This window comes from Marmota flaviventris, chromosome 18 (assembly GCF_047511675.1).
Source record: "Marmota flaviventris isolate mMarFla1 chromosome 18, mMarFla1.hap1, whole genome shotgun sequence".
Classification (NCBI taxonomy): domain Eukaryota; kingdom Metazoa; phylum Chordata; class Mammalia; order Rodentia; family Sciuridae; genus Marmota; species Marmota flaviventris.
In genome coordinates this window covers 10,948,261-10,963,292 of record NC_092515.1, presented here as the reverse complement: position 1 = coordinate 10,963,292, position 15,032 = coordinate 10,948,261, and the positions used below count along the sequence as shown (strand labels likewise).

At 54.6% G+C, this 15,032-nt stretch overlaps 1 protein-coding gene and 1 long non-coding RNA gene across 4 annotated transcripts; one reads left to right on the top strand and one right to left on the bottom strand.

The window, feature by feature from the left end:
* Window positions 1-297: 297 nt before the first annotated feature.
* On the bottom strand, window positions 298-4,686 carry LOC114101027 (uncharacterized). The gene is made up of 2 exons (XR_003584205.2): window positions 4,548-4,686; window positions 298-1,917 (listed from the first exon to the last, which is right to left on the bottom strand). It is a non-coding gene; the product is annotated as an uncharacterized lncRNA (long non-coding RNA).
* A 170-nt stretch (window positions 4,687-4,856) lies between these two features.
* Igsf23 (immunoglobulin superfamily member 23) lies at window positions 4,857-12,848 on the top strand. 3 transcript variants are annotated; one of them, XM_027945942.2, is made up of 5 exons: window positions 4,857-4,954; window positions 8,286-8,579; window positions 10,015-10,293; window positions 11,011-11,164; window positions 12,107-12,848. In XM_027945942.2, exons 1-5 carry the CDS (start codon window positions 4,891-4,893, stop codon window positions 12,114-12,116), a joined length of 801 nt encoding a protein of 266 aa, XP_027801743.2. In that variant the 5' UTR covers window positions 4,857-4,890; the 3' UTR covers window positions 12,117-12,848. The 3 variants fall into 3 exon arrangements, with proteins under 3 accessions (XP_027801743.2, XP_027801744.1, XP_071460255.1); XM_027945943.2 differs by lacking the exon at window positions 11,011-11,164; XM_071604154.1 differs by lacking the exon at window positions 12,107-12,848 and having other exon boundaries at window positions 11,011-11,472.
* Window positions 12,849-15,032: the final 2,184 nt, after the last annotated feature.

Sequence of the window (15,032 nt, the reverse complement as noted above, 5' to 3'; positions counted from 1 at the left end):
TGCTGACTGCAAGAATCAGGTAGGGAGACTTTGCCCCTGAAACCTTACCCCTGCCTTTGATGTGCCTCTTAAATAAACAACGGGAGCCATCTTGACTCTGTCTGGTTCCAGCTCCCATGTGGACGAGATCTATCAGGGGCTTCGCCTTTTGTATATATATTTCTGAGAATTTGTGTTTTGTTATTCACTACTTATTTGAGATTTTAAGTTTTCGGGTGGCTTACACCCTCCTGGGTGGGAAGAAGAACCCCCAGTGAGACGCTGGCTGTCGACCCCCCGACACCCTGGTACTGCCTCTTAAGAGCTTGGACAATTTACTGAAGCTTCATGTATCTCTATTTTCTTGTGTGAAAAGTGGAAACAATCTTTTCTACCACTTAGAGATGTTGGAAGGTTTTTAAAACCTGGGCCTTTACACGGAGACCCCAGGCTCCAATCCCAACAGCTGGGTCTGCCCAGCCGCTGAGCAGCTGTGTGGCCTGGATCGGTCATTTAACCTCTCTGGGCCTCCCTTTCCTCTGCTGCAGTAGGAGGGAGAGGGCCGCACCTGCCTCACAGGGCTGCTGGAGAGAGATAAGAGCTGTGGAGTCTGAAGTCACAGGAGCCGGTCCCAAAGCTCATCTGTGTCAAGAACAGCGGCCAGCAGCAGGCAGGGTGGCGCACGCTGGGGCTGAGGCAGGAGGATCACAAGTTCAAAGCCAGCCTCAGCAACTTAGCGAGGCCCTAAGCAACTCAGGGAGATCCTGTCTCTAAAAACAATACAATAAAGGGCTGGGGGTGGGGCTCAGGGGTTAAGCGCCCCTGGGTTCAATCCTTAGCACAAAAAAAAAAAAAAAAAAACAGCTGCCAGCTCAAGGTCAAGATCTCTGTCCATCTGTCCATGCGGGCAGTTGTCATGACTGCTCCTGGAGGGGGAGGAGGGAGGCGGAGAGGTTTTGGCGGCGTGCCAGACAGAAAGCTTCACTCAGAACGCGGACAGACGGGTCTTGTGGGTCTGTTTCCTGGTTGAAGCGTCGGTTGGCACACAGCTTCACAGAGGCTGAAACCTGGGGGAGCTTCTCTGTGAGTCATTTAAAGGAAAACACGTGCAAAGAGCAGAGCAGGAGGTGCGTGCAGTCACGAGGAAGGGTCAGGAGAGAGCCCGGCTCTGGAGAGGGCTCGAGGCCACCCAGCGAGCCAGGGCAGCACACTTGGGGTGTCGGCAGGGGTCCCACCCTCAGCCTCGCAGGTTTCATTCAGCAACTACTGTGGCCCGCGGAGGGGCAGAGCTCCGGGCCCAGGTGTGTGGAGGTGACGGGGCCTCTGAAGGGGACAGTGGGAGGGGGACAGAGGGGACACAGTGGGGAATAACGAAGGTGGCTCAGTGTCACTGTGACCTCCTACTGCCAATCCAGAGAACTGGGACTCCATCCTCCCACAGAGAGTGGGAGGCAGGCCCTGCCTTCCCGCAGGGTTTCCAAGGGACAGTGTCCCCTCAGGCTGAGGTGGCCCAGCGGGACAGTGCACCGAGCAGACACCAGGCCCTGGGTGCCAGCACCCAGAGAGAGGGTGGCATTCCAGAGTTGCTGGAGACACTGACATGGCTCAGGGAAGGGAGTCTGGAGGGACGTGGATTCTCCCAGCGGCTTGAAACTCGCCGAGGCAGGCTTTGTAACAGGGAGCTGTCCCTGGGTCCCTGAGCAGCTTCGGTCAGGTAGAGCTGGTCTCTCACCGCAGGGGCCGGCTGGAGCTCTGCAGTGGTGGGAAATGCCGACCTGCTCAGGCCTCCTCCTCCCTCTGGGGTCAGTTTGACTGTTATGTCCCTTATCCATCCTCCGTCTCCCCTCGATCGGGAGTCTCATCCTCTCGAATCACTATTCATCTTTGCTTTCAGTCAGCTGAAACTTTTGGATGCGAGGAGCTGAATCCCACATGGAACTGGTTCAGGAAAAACAGTGGGAACGTTAGATGAGAATAACACAAGGATTCGCGTGGACTTCAGGCACGGGTGAATCTAGGCGTCTGAATGATGTCATCAGAAGTCTCTCTACTGACACGATTGCTTTCCTATATGTTGGCCTCATTGTTAGGCCGTCTCTCTACTCGTAGGAGAAAGATGGAGCCAGCAGCTGCACCCACATCCCTCCAGTAGCAAATTCAAAAGAAAACTAAATGCCTTGTTCCCCAGAGTTCCAATAAAAGCCCCAGGATTGCTCCCTCCTGGCTGCCCCACTCTCAAGCCATCACTGGGACACGAGATGCTCTGGTTGCCCACAGTCACACCATCATTCACTGTGAGGTGAAAGTGGCCTGCATGTGCCCTCCCCCCTCCCACGCCCTCAGGGCCTCAGAGGACAGCTCTGACTGGGAGGAAGGACACACAGAGAGAGAGGCCCACGGAGTCTTGTCCTCACTGTAGGGTAACACAGGTTGCGCACCAAGCAAAGCTTGGAATTGGGTGGCTTGGGGTTTAAAAATGACACAGAACTGGACTTTTTAAGGCCTGGAAGAGAGGGCAATTCATTTATTATCTAGAGGCCCGCGTGTGGTCTGTGAAAAATGTGGCCTCAGTTGCCAAAGGATCCAGCCTCAAATTGCTCACTTTTCTTCCACTTGCAAGCTGTGTGAGCTGGGGAGGGCACTAAACCTCCCAGAGCCTCGGTCTCTTCTTCTGTGAAATGGGGATCACGTGGCCCCTGCCACTGTGGTGGTGGTGGTAGGGGGTGTGAAGCGTTCTGATTGGTCAGTCCTGAGCCCTTCCCCTCTCTGAAGCCCCCAGGGTGTGGATTTTTCAAAGGGAAGTCCAAGTGCGGCTACCTGGGTGGTGTACCATGACTCCGGAAGTTGAGGCAGGAGGATTACAAGTTTGAGGCCAGCCCCAGCAACTCAGTGAGGCCCTAAGCAACTTAACAAGACCCTGTCTCTAAACAAAAAATAAAAGGACTGGGGATGGGGCTCAATGGTAGAGTGCTCAGGATTGAGTCCCCAGTTCCAAAAATAAAATAAAACAGGGTGAAGGGGAAGGAGCAGACACCAGAGTCCTGCGCACCCTGCAGCTACCTGCCCAGACTCTCATGGTCTCCTGGCCGGCCCAGCACCCAGCAGCAGCCAGACAGGCCATAAAGAGGTGACTGATTGGCAAATGCTAATAAATAGCCAAGTCTCCGGGTAATGACTATTATCAGAGTCTCGGGGGTGAATCTTTGCCCCTGGGTGGAGCCTGGACCTCTCTAGGAAGGAAAAACAAGCCTGTGAGTCAGACAGATCTGAGTTCATCCCAACACTCTCACTCACTCACTCACTTGTTCATTTATTCACTTAAAAAAAAATATGATGAGGCTCTATGATGTGCACAGCTATGAGTCAGAAAAAAAACCCTGTCTCCTGGATCTGACATTCTGGGGAAGGCAGGGAGGGAAGAAGGAGACAGATGATAAACAAGTGAACAAAGCAATAAATGAGATCATGCAAGAAAACACTGGGAAGTGGGGGGGGGGGAACGTGGCTCAGTAGCAAGGAGCCGGGTAGCTGAGTTGCAGCGGTTCTGTTAGGAAAGCCTTTTTGAGGAGATGACATCTGATTTGAGACCAGAATCACAAGACACAGCCACAAGACTCTGCTCTAAGAAGCAGAGATGTCAAGTGCAAAGGCCCTGAGGTGGCTCCCTCCAAGAACTGACAGGAAGTCACTGTGAATAGCTGTGCAAAGTCAGATACTTAGCCTCTATGAGCCACTGGAAAGTGAAGAATGGCCATAGCCACCCCTGGGAGGTTTCAGTGAGGACTTGATCAGGCAACAGCTGCAAGAAAGCTGCCGATGTGCGTGGCAGACAGTAAGTGTTCAATAAACACCAGCTATTCATTTGAACAGTAGAAAAATTTTTTGTTTTGCTTTGTTTTTTCATTCCTGGAAATGAAACCCAGGACCTTCTGCATGTTCTACAACCTCTATTAATTTGAGGAGGAAGCAATGAGCCTGGAGAGTCAGTAGGGTCAGGAAAAGGAGATTTTCTGGTTAATCCTTCCAGTATCTAACTTCAGGATATAGTATGAGCAGAGTCCTAGTAAAGTAATTCTGAACATGCCTCTGGGGCACCCTGGATACCAATAATAGTAATTAGCATTATTTTAATAGCTGCCGGTTTTCCTTGAGCACCTACATGCACCCTGGCCCTAACACTGAAGTCCCTCTGCCTCTGGGACAGGCTCTATTATTAACACCCTCATTTTTAGATTTTATTTTTTATTTTTATTTTTAATTTTTTTAGTTTTATTTACTTATTTATTTGGGTTCTGGGATTGAACCCAGGGGTGTTTTACCAAGGAGCTGCACCCCCAGCCCTTTTTATCTTTTATTTTAGGACAGGGTCTTGCTAAATTGCTGAGGCTGGACTTGAATTTGCCATCCTCCTGCCTCAGCCTCCTGAGTCTCTGGGATTGCGGGCTTTCGACGAGGCACCTGGCTGCATCCTCATTTTACAGGGGACAAAAGCTGAAGCTCAGAGCCAATGGTCACAGAGCCTCCGCCGGAAGCCAGGAGGCCAGCCCCCTGGGCCCGCGGCCACCTACCTGGGACCTTTGCCCATTGTTCCACTTTGCGGGCAGAAGGCTCTTTGGCCTCACCTCGCACCGACACGGTTCTCCCAGGGAGGGTTGCGGGGTGGGGAAGGAGGAGGAAATCCCTGGCTCCCTGCGCCCTTCCACTACCACCGACCAGGGACGGGGGAAACCGGGCTGGAGTGGCTTCCTAAAGGCAGCGGGAGGCGGGGCCGGGGCGGGGCTGTGGGCGGGGCCGGGGCGGGGCCGGGGCTGTGGGCGGGGCCCGGCGGCTTAACTGCGGTGCCACCCATCACCTTGAGCTGCAGCGCCCAGCAGGACGCTCCCAGCTCAGTCCCAGGCACAGCGCAGCGTCATGAAGTGTCCTCCGGACACCCGCTCCGGTCACAGCCCTGCCTGGAAGAAGCTGCTTCTAATAGGTGAGTGAGAGAAATCGATTCCCCATGGGTTGGGGACAAGGGGGGACATCCCCAGGAAGAGTCTCCGTACAGTCAACGTCACCCTGCTCTGGTCAATTTAAAGACCAGGCAGCCAGTTCACAGCGCTCTTGAACCACACCCCCTCCAGCCCAACCGGCGACACTACAGACCCCTTTACCAAGGAGGACAGTGAGGCACCGAGTGGGGACAGGGCACCTACTCCAGACCACAGCAGGGGCTGGTCGATGGCACCACCGGAATCCAGAATCCCAGCCCAGACCCTTTCCACCAGAGCACCCTGTCTCACCGCAGCTGTCCACGAGCCAATGAAACAATAAGAATAATAAACTATAGCAGTAACGGTGATAAGCGGTCACTGTACCTGAGTACGTCGACGGCCAGCCCCTTCTGCGGCTTTCCAGGCAGGAATATAACCCCTTCGGGCAGGGGCCGTATGATCCCCATTTCACAGAAGAAGAGACCGAGGTTCAGGGAGGTTTAGTGAGTGCCGTCCCCAGCTCACACAGCTTGGAAGTGGCAGAAAAGTGAGTAATTTGAGGCTGGATCCTTTGGCGACTGAGACCACATTTTGCAGAGACCACACGCGGGCCTCTAGATAATAAATGAGTTGCCCTCTCTTCCAGGCCTTAAAAAGTCCAGATCTGTGTCATTTTTAAACCCCAAATCACCCAATTTCAAGATTTGCTGGGTCCCCAATTCAGCCTGTGAGGACAAGACTCTGTGGGCCTCTTCTCTCTGTGTCCTTCCCCCGAGTCAGAGCTGTCCTCGGGGACCCTGAGGCCGTGGGCAGGGAGGAAGGAATGCGCAGGCCATGTGCATCCCGCCTGTCCCCGTGAGCTTCACCTACCCTGTCCTTCATCTGGGGACGTACAGGTTGAGTCCCCTTCTCCCACACTCCAAGGTCTCCAAGAAGTTCCCTTCAAGCCACCCTTGCTCGGACATGCACCAGGTCTCCTCAAAGAAGCCTCACTGGGGGCCCTGCCGCCCCTCTCCTCCCCAGGAGCCCCAGTCCCCTCCCCGAGGCCTTGGGAGCTGGCAGGGCCATGAGGGAGCCCCACGGGGCTAGACCTCAGCTGGGGACAGAGGTTCCTGGTTTGTTTTGTCCTCAGACTTTTTATTTTTAACTATTCTTAACTTTTAAGAAGACAAAGGATGAGATTTCAGAGCTGGAACCGCATAGATGATTCCAGAACTCTTACTTTAGAGAAACGCGGTTATTTAAATAGCACTAAAAAGAAGGAGATTAAGAAAGAGAGCCAGATGCTCATAGACATGGTCAAGCCGGGAGACAACTCGCATTCGGTATCATGAGTAGGTGCGGAAGGAACGCGGGTCCAATGCCAATCAGCTGTGCCACTGGGCAAAACAGGGGCCAGCTGACCGCACCCCTCGCTAAGGATGGAACCCAGGGCCTCACACAGCTTACAGGTAAGGCTCCACCACTGAGCTCCGTCCCCAGCCCTTTTTAGTTTTTGAGACAGGATCTCACTGAGTTGCCCAGGCTGGCCTCTAATTTGCCATCCTCCTGCCTCAGCCTCCTGAGCAGCTGGGATTATAGGGGTGCCCCATGGTGCCCAGCCCAGGATTTCTTTGGGGGGTAATGAAAATGTTCTAAAATTGATTGTGATGATGTTTGTACAATCCTCAAGGGAAATGTGCCTCCCCAAATGGTCACCTTTGAGCACTAGAATGCAGGTGGTGGGGATATGCAAAGCCCCTCAGTTGCACACTTGAATTGTTGATGCAAAGAGTGGATTCTAAGTGTTCTGGTCACAGGCTGTGAAGTCATGCATGTGGGAATTGGCTCAGTTGAGTCATTGCACAATGGAGAAATATTTTAAAACGCCAAGTGGTACACCATAAATATATAAATTTGTACTCGCCAATTAAAATAATTAATTAACCTTTAGAAAGAAAAGACGATGTTATCGCTTATCAGATATCATCCCATCATGCTTCTAAACGCCATACCGCACACTGGTGTATAACCCGTTGTGATTTCAAAATGATGAACATGTGGGGCTGAGTGAATGATATGTCCTATGGATTCTGCATCAACAAAACTATAGATTATATATAGCTACATATATGTGCCAATGCATTTTTGAAAAGTCTCAAAGCAAGGTACAGAAAAGCAGAGGAAGCAAAGTCGCAGAGAGGAGGCACAGGTGACGGGTCAGGTCCTGGTGATTTGCAGCTGAGCTGAGGAGAGGGTGGTAGGTTGCCCCAGGCCTCCTCACTGGGCATGAGAATGAGAAATGGGTGGTGGACCCTTTAAGAGGTGGGGCCTAGTGGGGAATGATTACATCATGGGAGCATCATCCTTCCATGTGATGCCCGTGTCTGGGGAGCAGGGAGGAGTGGGTGAGGTCTCCTACGACTGGATTCGTTCTGTCAAGAGCAGGTTGTGAGCTGGGTGTGGTAGCTCATGCCTGTCATTCCAGCAGCTCAGGAGGCTGAGACAGGAAGATCACAAGTTTGAGGCCAGCCTCAGCAAGACCTTAGCAAGATCCTGTCTCAAAAGAGAAAATAAAAAGGGCTGAGGAGATGGCTCAGTCGTACAGCACTTCCAAGTTCAATCTCCAGTACCAATTAAAAAAAAAAAAAGAAAGAAAAGTGGGTTGTCATAAAACAAATCCACCCTGTGTGCTTGGCCCCTTCTGCATATGGAGGTTCCCTTTGTTTCTCCACCACATTGCAACACAGCCAAGGAGCCCCCTCACCAGTGTGGAACCTTGTTGTTTGGACTTTCCAGCCACCAGAACCAAATAAACCTCTTATCTTTATAAAGCACTAGCCTCGGGTATTTTGTGATAGCAACACAAGACAGACTAAGACAGACCCCAAGTCTGAGACTCAAGCCTGCTGTGCCTTGGTTTCCCTGCCTATAAAACGGACTGTCACACCTATGACATCAGACACAGCTGTCTGACATTCCCTGACTCTGGTTTCTTATCTGTCATGGGGTATAATAGTCGTAGCAATCAGGGCTGAGGCAAGAAACAGACGGTCTAATGCGAGGGAGAGAGGAGTCACCCACGGGCAGAAGCCAGCCAGCAGCAACAGGCCAGGGGACCCCAGGCCGTCGCCCAGGGAAGTCAGCCTTTTGGGAAGCAGAGCAGAGAAAGGTGCTGGCCCCGTGACCGTGGCACGGCAGTGCTGGGTGCTTTGCGGGGTGGCTTCAAGGACGGCTGGATTGTGACCCGTGTGGCACCAGGGACCTCGTCTAGCTCTGATGGTTGTGCAGCGCCATCGCCAGCCCGTGTGGGCAGCATCTCACTGTGTCCCCGTCCCTCCTCCCCACCTCAAGGCACCCTGCTCGCCTGCAGCACCTGTTCTGCGTCCCTGGAGCTGCCCCTGGCAGAGGGAGGCGGTGGCCGCCCGCCTGTCCCCGGGAGCCCCGATGGCCTCCGCACCGCTTCACGGTTCCCAGGGCGCGAGGCCCAGCCGGCAGCCGTGGTCTCTCCCGAGGGCCTCCGAGGACCGGCTCACATGGGCAGGGAGTGGCTGGGCTCCCGGGGCCCCCTGCTCATCACCAATGTGACAGATGCGGACAGCGATGCCACGGTGCTGGGAACCAGCAGGGGACAGGGACGCTCCAACAGTGAGTGCAGCCCCAGGGCAGGGGGCGGGTTGCGAGGTGACAGCTGGCCGTGCCTGATGCCCTGATGGTGTTTCTGTTCGTGTTTAAATGCTGATCACACCTTCTAGACGGCTCCACCTCCCACGGGCAGCCGACAAGCCATGAGTGGCACTTGGCTCACGGAGGACCCCAGGGCCGGTGGCTGTCTTGGTGGAGGTCACACCTCCCGTTGCTGGGCGCCCTCTCCTGCTCCGAGCTCAGCCGGGCACCGCCTCCTCCAGGAAGCCCTCCAGGAGCCCCTGGCTGTGCCCCGGTCCTTTTCACTTCTCACACTGCGCTCAAGGTGGACCTGGGCTCTGGGTGGAGGTCCCAGCATGTGCCACAATGTCAGGCGGCCCAAGTTCAAATCCCAGATGTATCCCTCTCCGTCCCTGAGGCCTGGCCCCAGGATCCCCAGATCTCAAAGCCCTTTCCCTGAAAAATCGTGGAAAGGGAACGCCGGACCTTTGGGTCACCTCCTCGCTCACTCCCCGCTTCCCACTCCTGCAGCCGTAAAGTCGGTTTCCCCCGTGGCAGCCAAAGCGATGCCCTTCACACCTAAGCCAGCCCTCTTCCCTCCTCTTCAGAGACTCCCACCTCGCTCAGAGTCAAGGTCCTTCCCCTGGCCAGGTGCGGGGCACACATCTATAATCTCAGCAGCTCCGGAGGCTAAGGCAGGAGGACCTCGAATTTGAGGCCAGCCTCAGCAACTTAGAGAGGCCCTAAGCAACTTAGTGAGACCCTGTCTCAAAAACATATAAAAAGGATGTGGAGTACTCCTGAGTTCAATCCCTGGGGCCACAACAACAACAACAACAAAAGTCTTCCCCACAGCCCAGGGGGTCCCACAGGGTCTCACGACCTCTCAGATCTGCCTTTCTTTGACCTGAACTGGGCTCGCCCCACCTCCAGTCCAACCCACCCCCATCTTTGTCTTCACAGTTCTTACCTCACCCCAGCTATGTATGCACCCACCGGTCCACTGATTATCCCCCCACTCCCTCTCCCACTCCATGAGGCGGCTGTCTGTCCTCTTGCTGCTGAGCCCAGGGTCCTCGATTTGCTTCACCCCGAATTAGATGCCCATGGTTAACTGCTGGGGAGCTGGGAAGGGCTGGGGGTGCACAGGAAGAGAAGGCAGGGGCTGGTTATCACCATGGCAACGGAGCGCAACCCCACTGAGCAGCTCAGGGCCTGGTGTGGGACAAGCCCCGATGCTCCCACCCGAGCCCCTGGGGGCTCCAGGCGCTGGCAGTCGTGGGGAGGGCGAGGGGTCGGGGCACCAAAAGTTCTGTCCACTGTGGTCTCAGCGGGCGCCACCCCAGGCCAGGGGCTCGGGGCTCCTTCGCGGGTGGATGGATGAGTGCAGCCTCCCTGAGCGGCCTCCACCCGGTGGCCTTGGTCCCTGTTCCCACAGACAGCCCCAGGCAAGTGCAGCTGTGGACATCCCCCAGCACCGTCCGGGGCGTCATCTACAGCGACCTCAACTTCTCGGTGATCATGGCGTGGACGGTCACAATGGACCCTGAGCCCGAGCTGACCTGGACCCTCGACGGGAGGCTCTGTGGCACCGGAGAGAAGCTGTTCATCCGGCGACTGTCCCGGGAGCTGCTGGGCACCTACGTGTGCACGGGCAGGAACAGCCAGCAGCTGCTGTCCTCCTACCCTGTGACCGTCTCGCTGCCACCTGAGCCACGTGAGTCCCCCCCACCCAGGACCCCTGCTGCACTCCGGCTGGTCTGCGGTGGACTTCAGGGCTCTCCTGAGCACCTTCCAGAAGCCTGGGAGCCCCCCCCCTTTTTTTTCTGGATCAGGGATTGAATCCTTGAATCCAGGGGCGCTTAATCTCGGAGCCCCCTCTCCAGCCATTTTTACTTTTTATTTTGAGACAGATTCTTGCTAAGTTGTTGAGGCTAGCCTCAAATTTGAGATCCTCCAGCCTCAGCCTCCCAAGCCGCTGAGGTTACAAGTGTGCACCTCCGCGCCCGGCTCTGTGAGACCCTTTCTAGCCAAAGTGTCGTCTGTCCTTCCCTCCAGCAGGCCAGCTGTGGCTGAGGCTGAAAGAGGCTGACGCTGATGAAAGCCCAGGACAGGATCTGCACCGGGTCCCAGCTCCAGCCCTCTCTCCCCTCTGCGCCCCAGCACGCGCCTGCGAAGCGGATAGACAGACAGACAGATAGATAGAAAGAATAGATAAATAAGTAAAAAAAAATAAGTTTGAAAAGAGAAAAGAAAGACCCTGCGGCTTCCAGCTGGGGGGTGGGGGCCAGGAAGCGGCGACCCCTCGGGGAGGAGCTTGGCAGAGGCCTGGTGGGTGGAGGCCGGGTCCCGGGTGACCCAGAGGTGGAAGACGGGAGTGGGAATGTGCGGGAGGGCGGGCAGCTCTGCACCCTGGCTCCTCCCTGGTCCCCAGAAGTCGACGTGGAGCCCACTCCTGCGTGGCCCGTTCGGCACGACCCCGGCCTGACCCTGACAGGGGCATCTGCCATCGGGCTCATCGTGGCGGCCAGCGTGGGCGGTGCGACGCTGCTCGGCGTCGCGGTCTTCTTCTGCAGGAAGAACCTATGGTACAGCTGTCCCTTCCCTGACCACTGGGCCCATCCACTTGGCCCCCACCACATACAGAGCTCCCTCTGCATAGAGACAGACCTAAATAGCCGGCTGTGGCGGTGCCCACCTTGGATCCCAGTGACTAGGGAGGCTGAGGCAGGAGGATCACAGGTTGGACACCAGCCTCAGCAACTTAGGGAGGCCCTAAGCAAGTTAATGAGACCCTGTCTCAAAAATTTTAAAAAAAATAATAAAAATAAAAAGGGCTGGGGATGTGGCTCAGGGGTAAGAGCACATCAGGGTTAAATCCCTGGTACTAAAAAAAGAAGGAGCCAAGGACTCCATCAGAGAGGGTCACCCTGACCTCCCATGTGCCCCGCTGCTTCATCAGTTCAGGAAGCAACATCAGGCAACAGAGAGGCACTGGAGCTGGGTGCCTGGGCTCCACCAGGCAGGCACTTACCCTGTGCCTCAGTTGGCCAATCTGCAAAGTGGGACCAGAATAAAAGCACCCACCACCCAGGGTTGATGTGAAGAGGGCTGGATCTCACAGCACCTGAAGCAGTGCCAGGGACCCGGAGGGGCTGCCCGGTCCCCTCGTCGTACCTACCTCAGCCCACCCTGTGCCGGGGGCTGCAGTCCCAGGGGATTAAGCATGAAGAGTCCCTCGGGGACCCCGTGTCCCGCTCGGGGATGCCCGTGATACCCACGTTGAGCAAGGAAGACCTGGAGAGTGGGTCAGATGAGGTTGAGTGGCCCGGAGGGAAGGCCTGGAGGGGGACAGGGAGTGTGGGGGCCGGTGCCACTCATCCAGCAGGGAAGGAGCCACGTGGGGACCTTCCGCCGAGGTCACTGAACAGTGCTGAAGACGCGGGCCTCAAGTCGGGTCGCACCAGGGCTAGGGCTTCAGGTCTGACGGTGACAGTGACTCTCCCTCTGTCCCCCTGTCTTCATCCCAGCACTGACTGACAGAGGTGACGAGCGTGCAGCTGGCCCGTGACCTCGGGGAGGTGAAAGGAAATCCTGGCTCAGGGAACAGGACAAGCTCCTGAGCAGGGGGTCCTCGGGGACCTCCTCCCTCCTAGTTCCCTGATGATTTGCCGAGAGCCCAGGACTGCTCCTCTCTGTCCTGCCAACTGCCCGGGCCACGACCGTCCAGCTCACCAAGCCCTTGAAAGCTACCTAAGCAGGCCGTCTGTGTTTCTTCCACATTTGGAGCTGCAAGTAAAAGAAACTCACTAACGGAACCCCCCAAAACAGCGGGGGATGCCAGATACTGTGGCCTGTCATCCCAGCGGCTCAGGAGGCTGAGGCAGGAGGATCACAAGTTCAAAGCCAGCCTCAGCAACTTAGTAAGGCCCTAAGCAACTCAGCAAGACACTGTCTCTAAATAAAGTATTTTAAAAGGGCTGGGGTGTGGCTCAGTGGCTACGAGTCCCGGGTTTTAATCCCTGGTACCAAAAAAAGGGGTGGGGTTAAAGTTTGGGGTGCAGCTAAGGGACAGAGTGCTTGGCTAGCATGCATGTGGCCCTGAGTTCCAGTGCCAGCACTGCAAAATAAATAAACAAACAAATAAATAAAAATAAATGTAAAGGAAGACTTTAATATTAGGATCCAGGAGGATTTCTAAGAATCCTAGGTGTATCCGTCAGCATCTGCTAGGTAACAAATGACCCCCAAAATAAAGCAACTTGAAAACAATCGTTTATTTAATCACAATTCTGTGGGCGGTCGGTCAGTTTGGGCTGAGCTCTGCTGAGCAGTTCTTCTGGACGCTGCCGGGCTTGTTCCTGCGTCTACAGTCAGGTGATGGGCTGCCTAGAGCTGTCGGGACTAGGACAGCCTCCACTGAGGCACCGACCTCAGGCCTCTCCCATGTGGACTTGCCCTCCAGCAGGTGACCCAAGCTCATTCCCGTGACAGAGTCAGGGCTCCAAGGTGGGGGAGCAGGTGCTGCAGGGACGCTCGAGGTCCAAGCTCAGAACTGGCACACGATCATTCCCGCCACATTCTGCTGGTCAAAGCAAGTCACTGGCCGGTCCATTGCAGGGGTGAGGAGACCGACTCCACCTGTTGCTGAGAGGGGTTGAATGCGTGGCCATTTTGGCAATCTGCCACCACCTGAGGCAGAAGTGCGTGGCTGCTGCTCTCAGCCTGTCACCGCCGCGCCTCTGTCCCCTTCTCCAGGACACGGGCTTCCCATTGCGCGCCCTCTGTCTCCGCACGAGGGTGTCGCACCGTCTCCATCCACGTGGGGAGAGACCTTCCGTCCCTAACACCTGTGTTCAAGGGAGCAGCCCAGCTCAGCCGCCCCGTCCCTGCTTCCAAAGCCCTGGAGGAGCATCTGATGGTCCTGCGCTGCCCTTGGTTCCGTCGCCATGGCCGTGGGGCCGCACACAGCGCCAGCTGATGTCCAGGTCAGCCCTTCTGTGCGGCTCCTAGAGCTGGGGGACTTCGCTCATCGGCTGGGCAGATCCTGAAATATGTCTTATGTACATTGAGGTCGTTTTTGCTCCTTAAAAAAAAAAAAAAGAAACTTTCCCAATGCAGAGAAGATGGGGAGGTGGCCACAGCCCCCAGAAATCCATGGCACATATAGAAATCAGATGGAAATTAGACAGGGAGGGGACTGGTCTCACCAGCGAAGCCTCACAGATGGCAGGCATCGGGGACATCATCGTCGATGACTCTTGTGTGCCAAGGTCCAGCCCTGGCTGGGGGAGTGAGGGACCAGGGGTCCTGGAGGAGGAGTGGCATCCGTGAAAGAAGAAGAGTTGGTGACAGGTTGTAAGTTAGGAGCAGCCTCCAGAAGACAGCTCCCTGCCCCTGGAGGGACCTTTATTTTTGTACCTTTCTTACAGGTGTTTTTTCAGGTAGTTAATGGATAGCTTCACAGCCCAAAACTTTTTGATTTACATAATTTTCAAGAGTTACAATCTCTCCTGACATACATTGATTACCTAGATATTGAGTACATTGTTCAAAATATTCTTCTGTAACCTTAGACAATCACGATTCACCTTTTACGTTCACTTCTCAATCACTAGGTGCTAGGCGACGCAGCTAGACTACACGACTCCTGACCTATTATGCACTTCTAACTTTAAAGCATACCTATAATTATTTCATTAACCTTTAACTTTAAAGCGTACTTATGATTATTGGTGAGCGTTCTTACTTCTAAACTAAAATCCCAGTAAAACACACTTAAAGTAGTGAAAGTCTATATTTAAAAGCCTACCACTCTGAAGTGCCTCTAAAATAGATCTACGTTAACTTTACATTACTCTATTTTTAATTTCCAAGGTAATCTCCTTTCTCCGTGTGACCTAATCAACTGCTTTCTTAAAGAACTTCCTTGATCTTTGGTCAACGCACACCAATTCCTGTGTCTTTGTAAACTTTAACAGGCTTGGCACCTCGACCCACTTGTCATTAATATTAACTATGTGTTTTCCAGTTTCATCCTAAGTTTCTGCTTAAGGCAAAGGAGGGTCTCCTGGTTGGGGAATGTATTTTTATTAGCCTCTTGTCCTCGGGGGGATCCCAGAAGCTACACAGGGTGGTCCTTGTACTGTGGGCACAGCATCTGTTTCTCTGTAGCTAGGAGTTGTACAGGGTTGTGGCTTTAGGATGGGGTGGGGGGGGGCTAGTGTAAATTGTTAACCATGGGATAAATATTTCTCGTTGTTCAGGTTGGGGAATACACCATGGTCTGTATCCTGGGAGACACTGAAACGCACCTCAGGGCCTGTCTCCACTGCATCCTTAGTCTCATTCTGGGAATTTTCCTGCAATCTCACGCAACTCGTACTCTTATTATTGACTGACGCACGCCCTGTTGTCCAAACAGAGCACTTGACATTCCCGATGGCTCCGGTTTCC

Excerpts from the sequence above, each read along its gene's own strand:
- Igsf23 (XM_071604154.1), top strand. The coding sequence starts at position 4,891 with ATGAAGTGTCCTCCGGACACCCGCTCCGGTCACAGCCCTGCCTGGAAG. Across the intron at positions 8,580-10,014 it reads GGGACAGGGACGCTCCAACA|ACAGCCCCAGGCAAGTGCAG; the intron begins GTGAGTGCAGCC and ends CTGTTCCCACAG. Across the intron at positions 10,294-11,010 it reads CTCGCTGCCACCTGAGCCAC|AAGTCGACGTGGAGCCCACT; the intron begins GTGAGTCCCCCC and ends CCTGGTCCCCAG.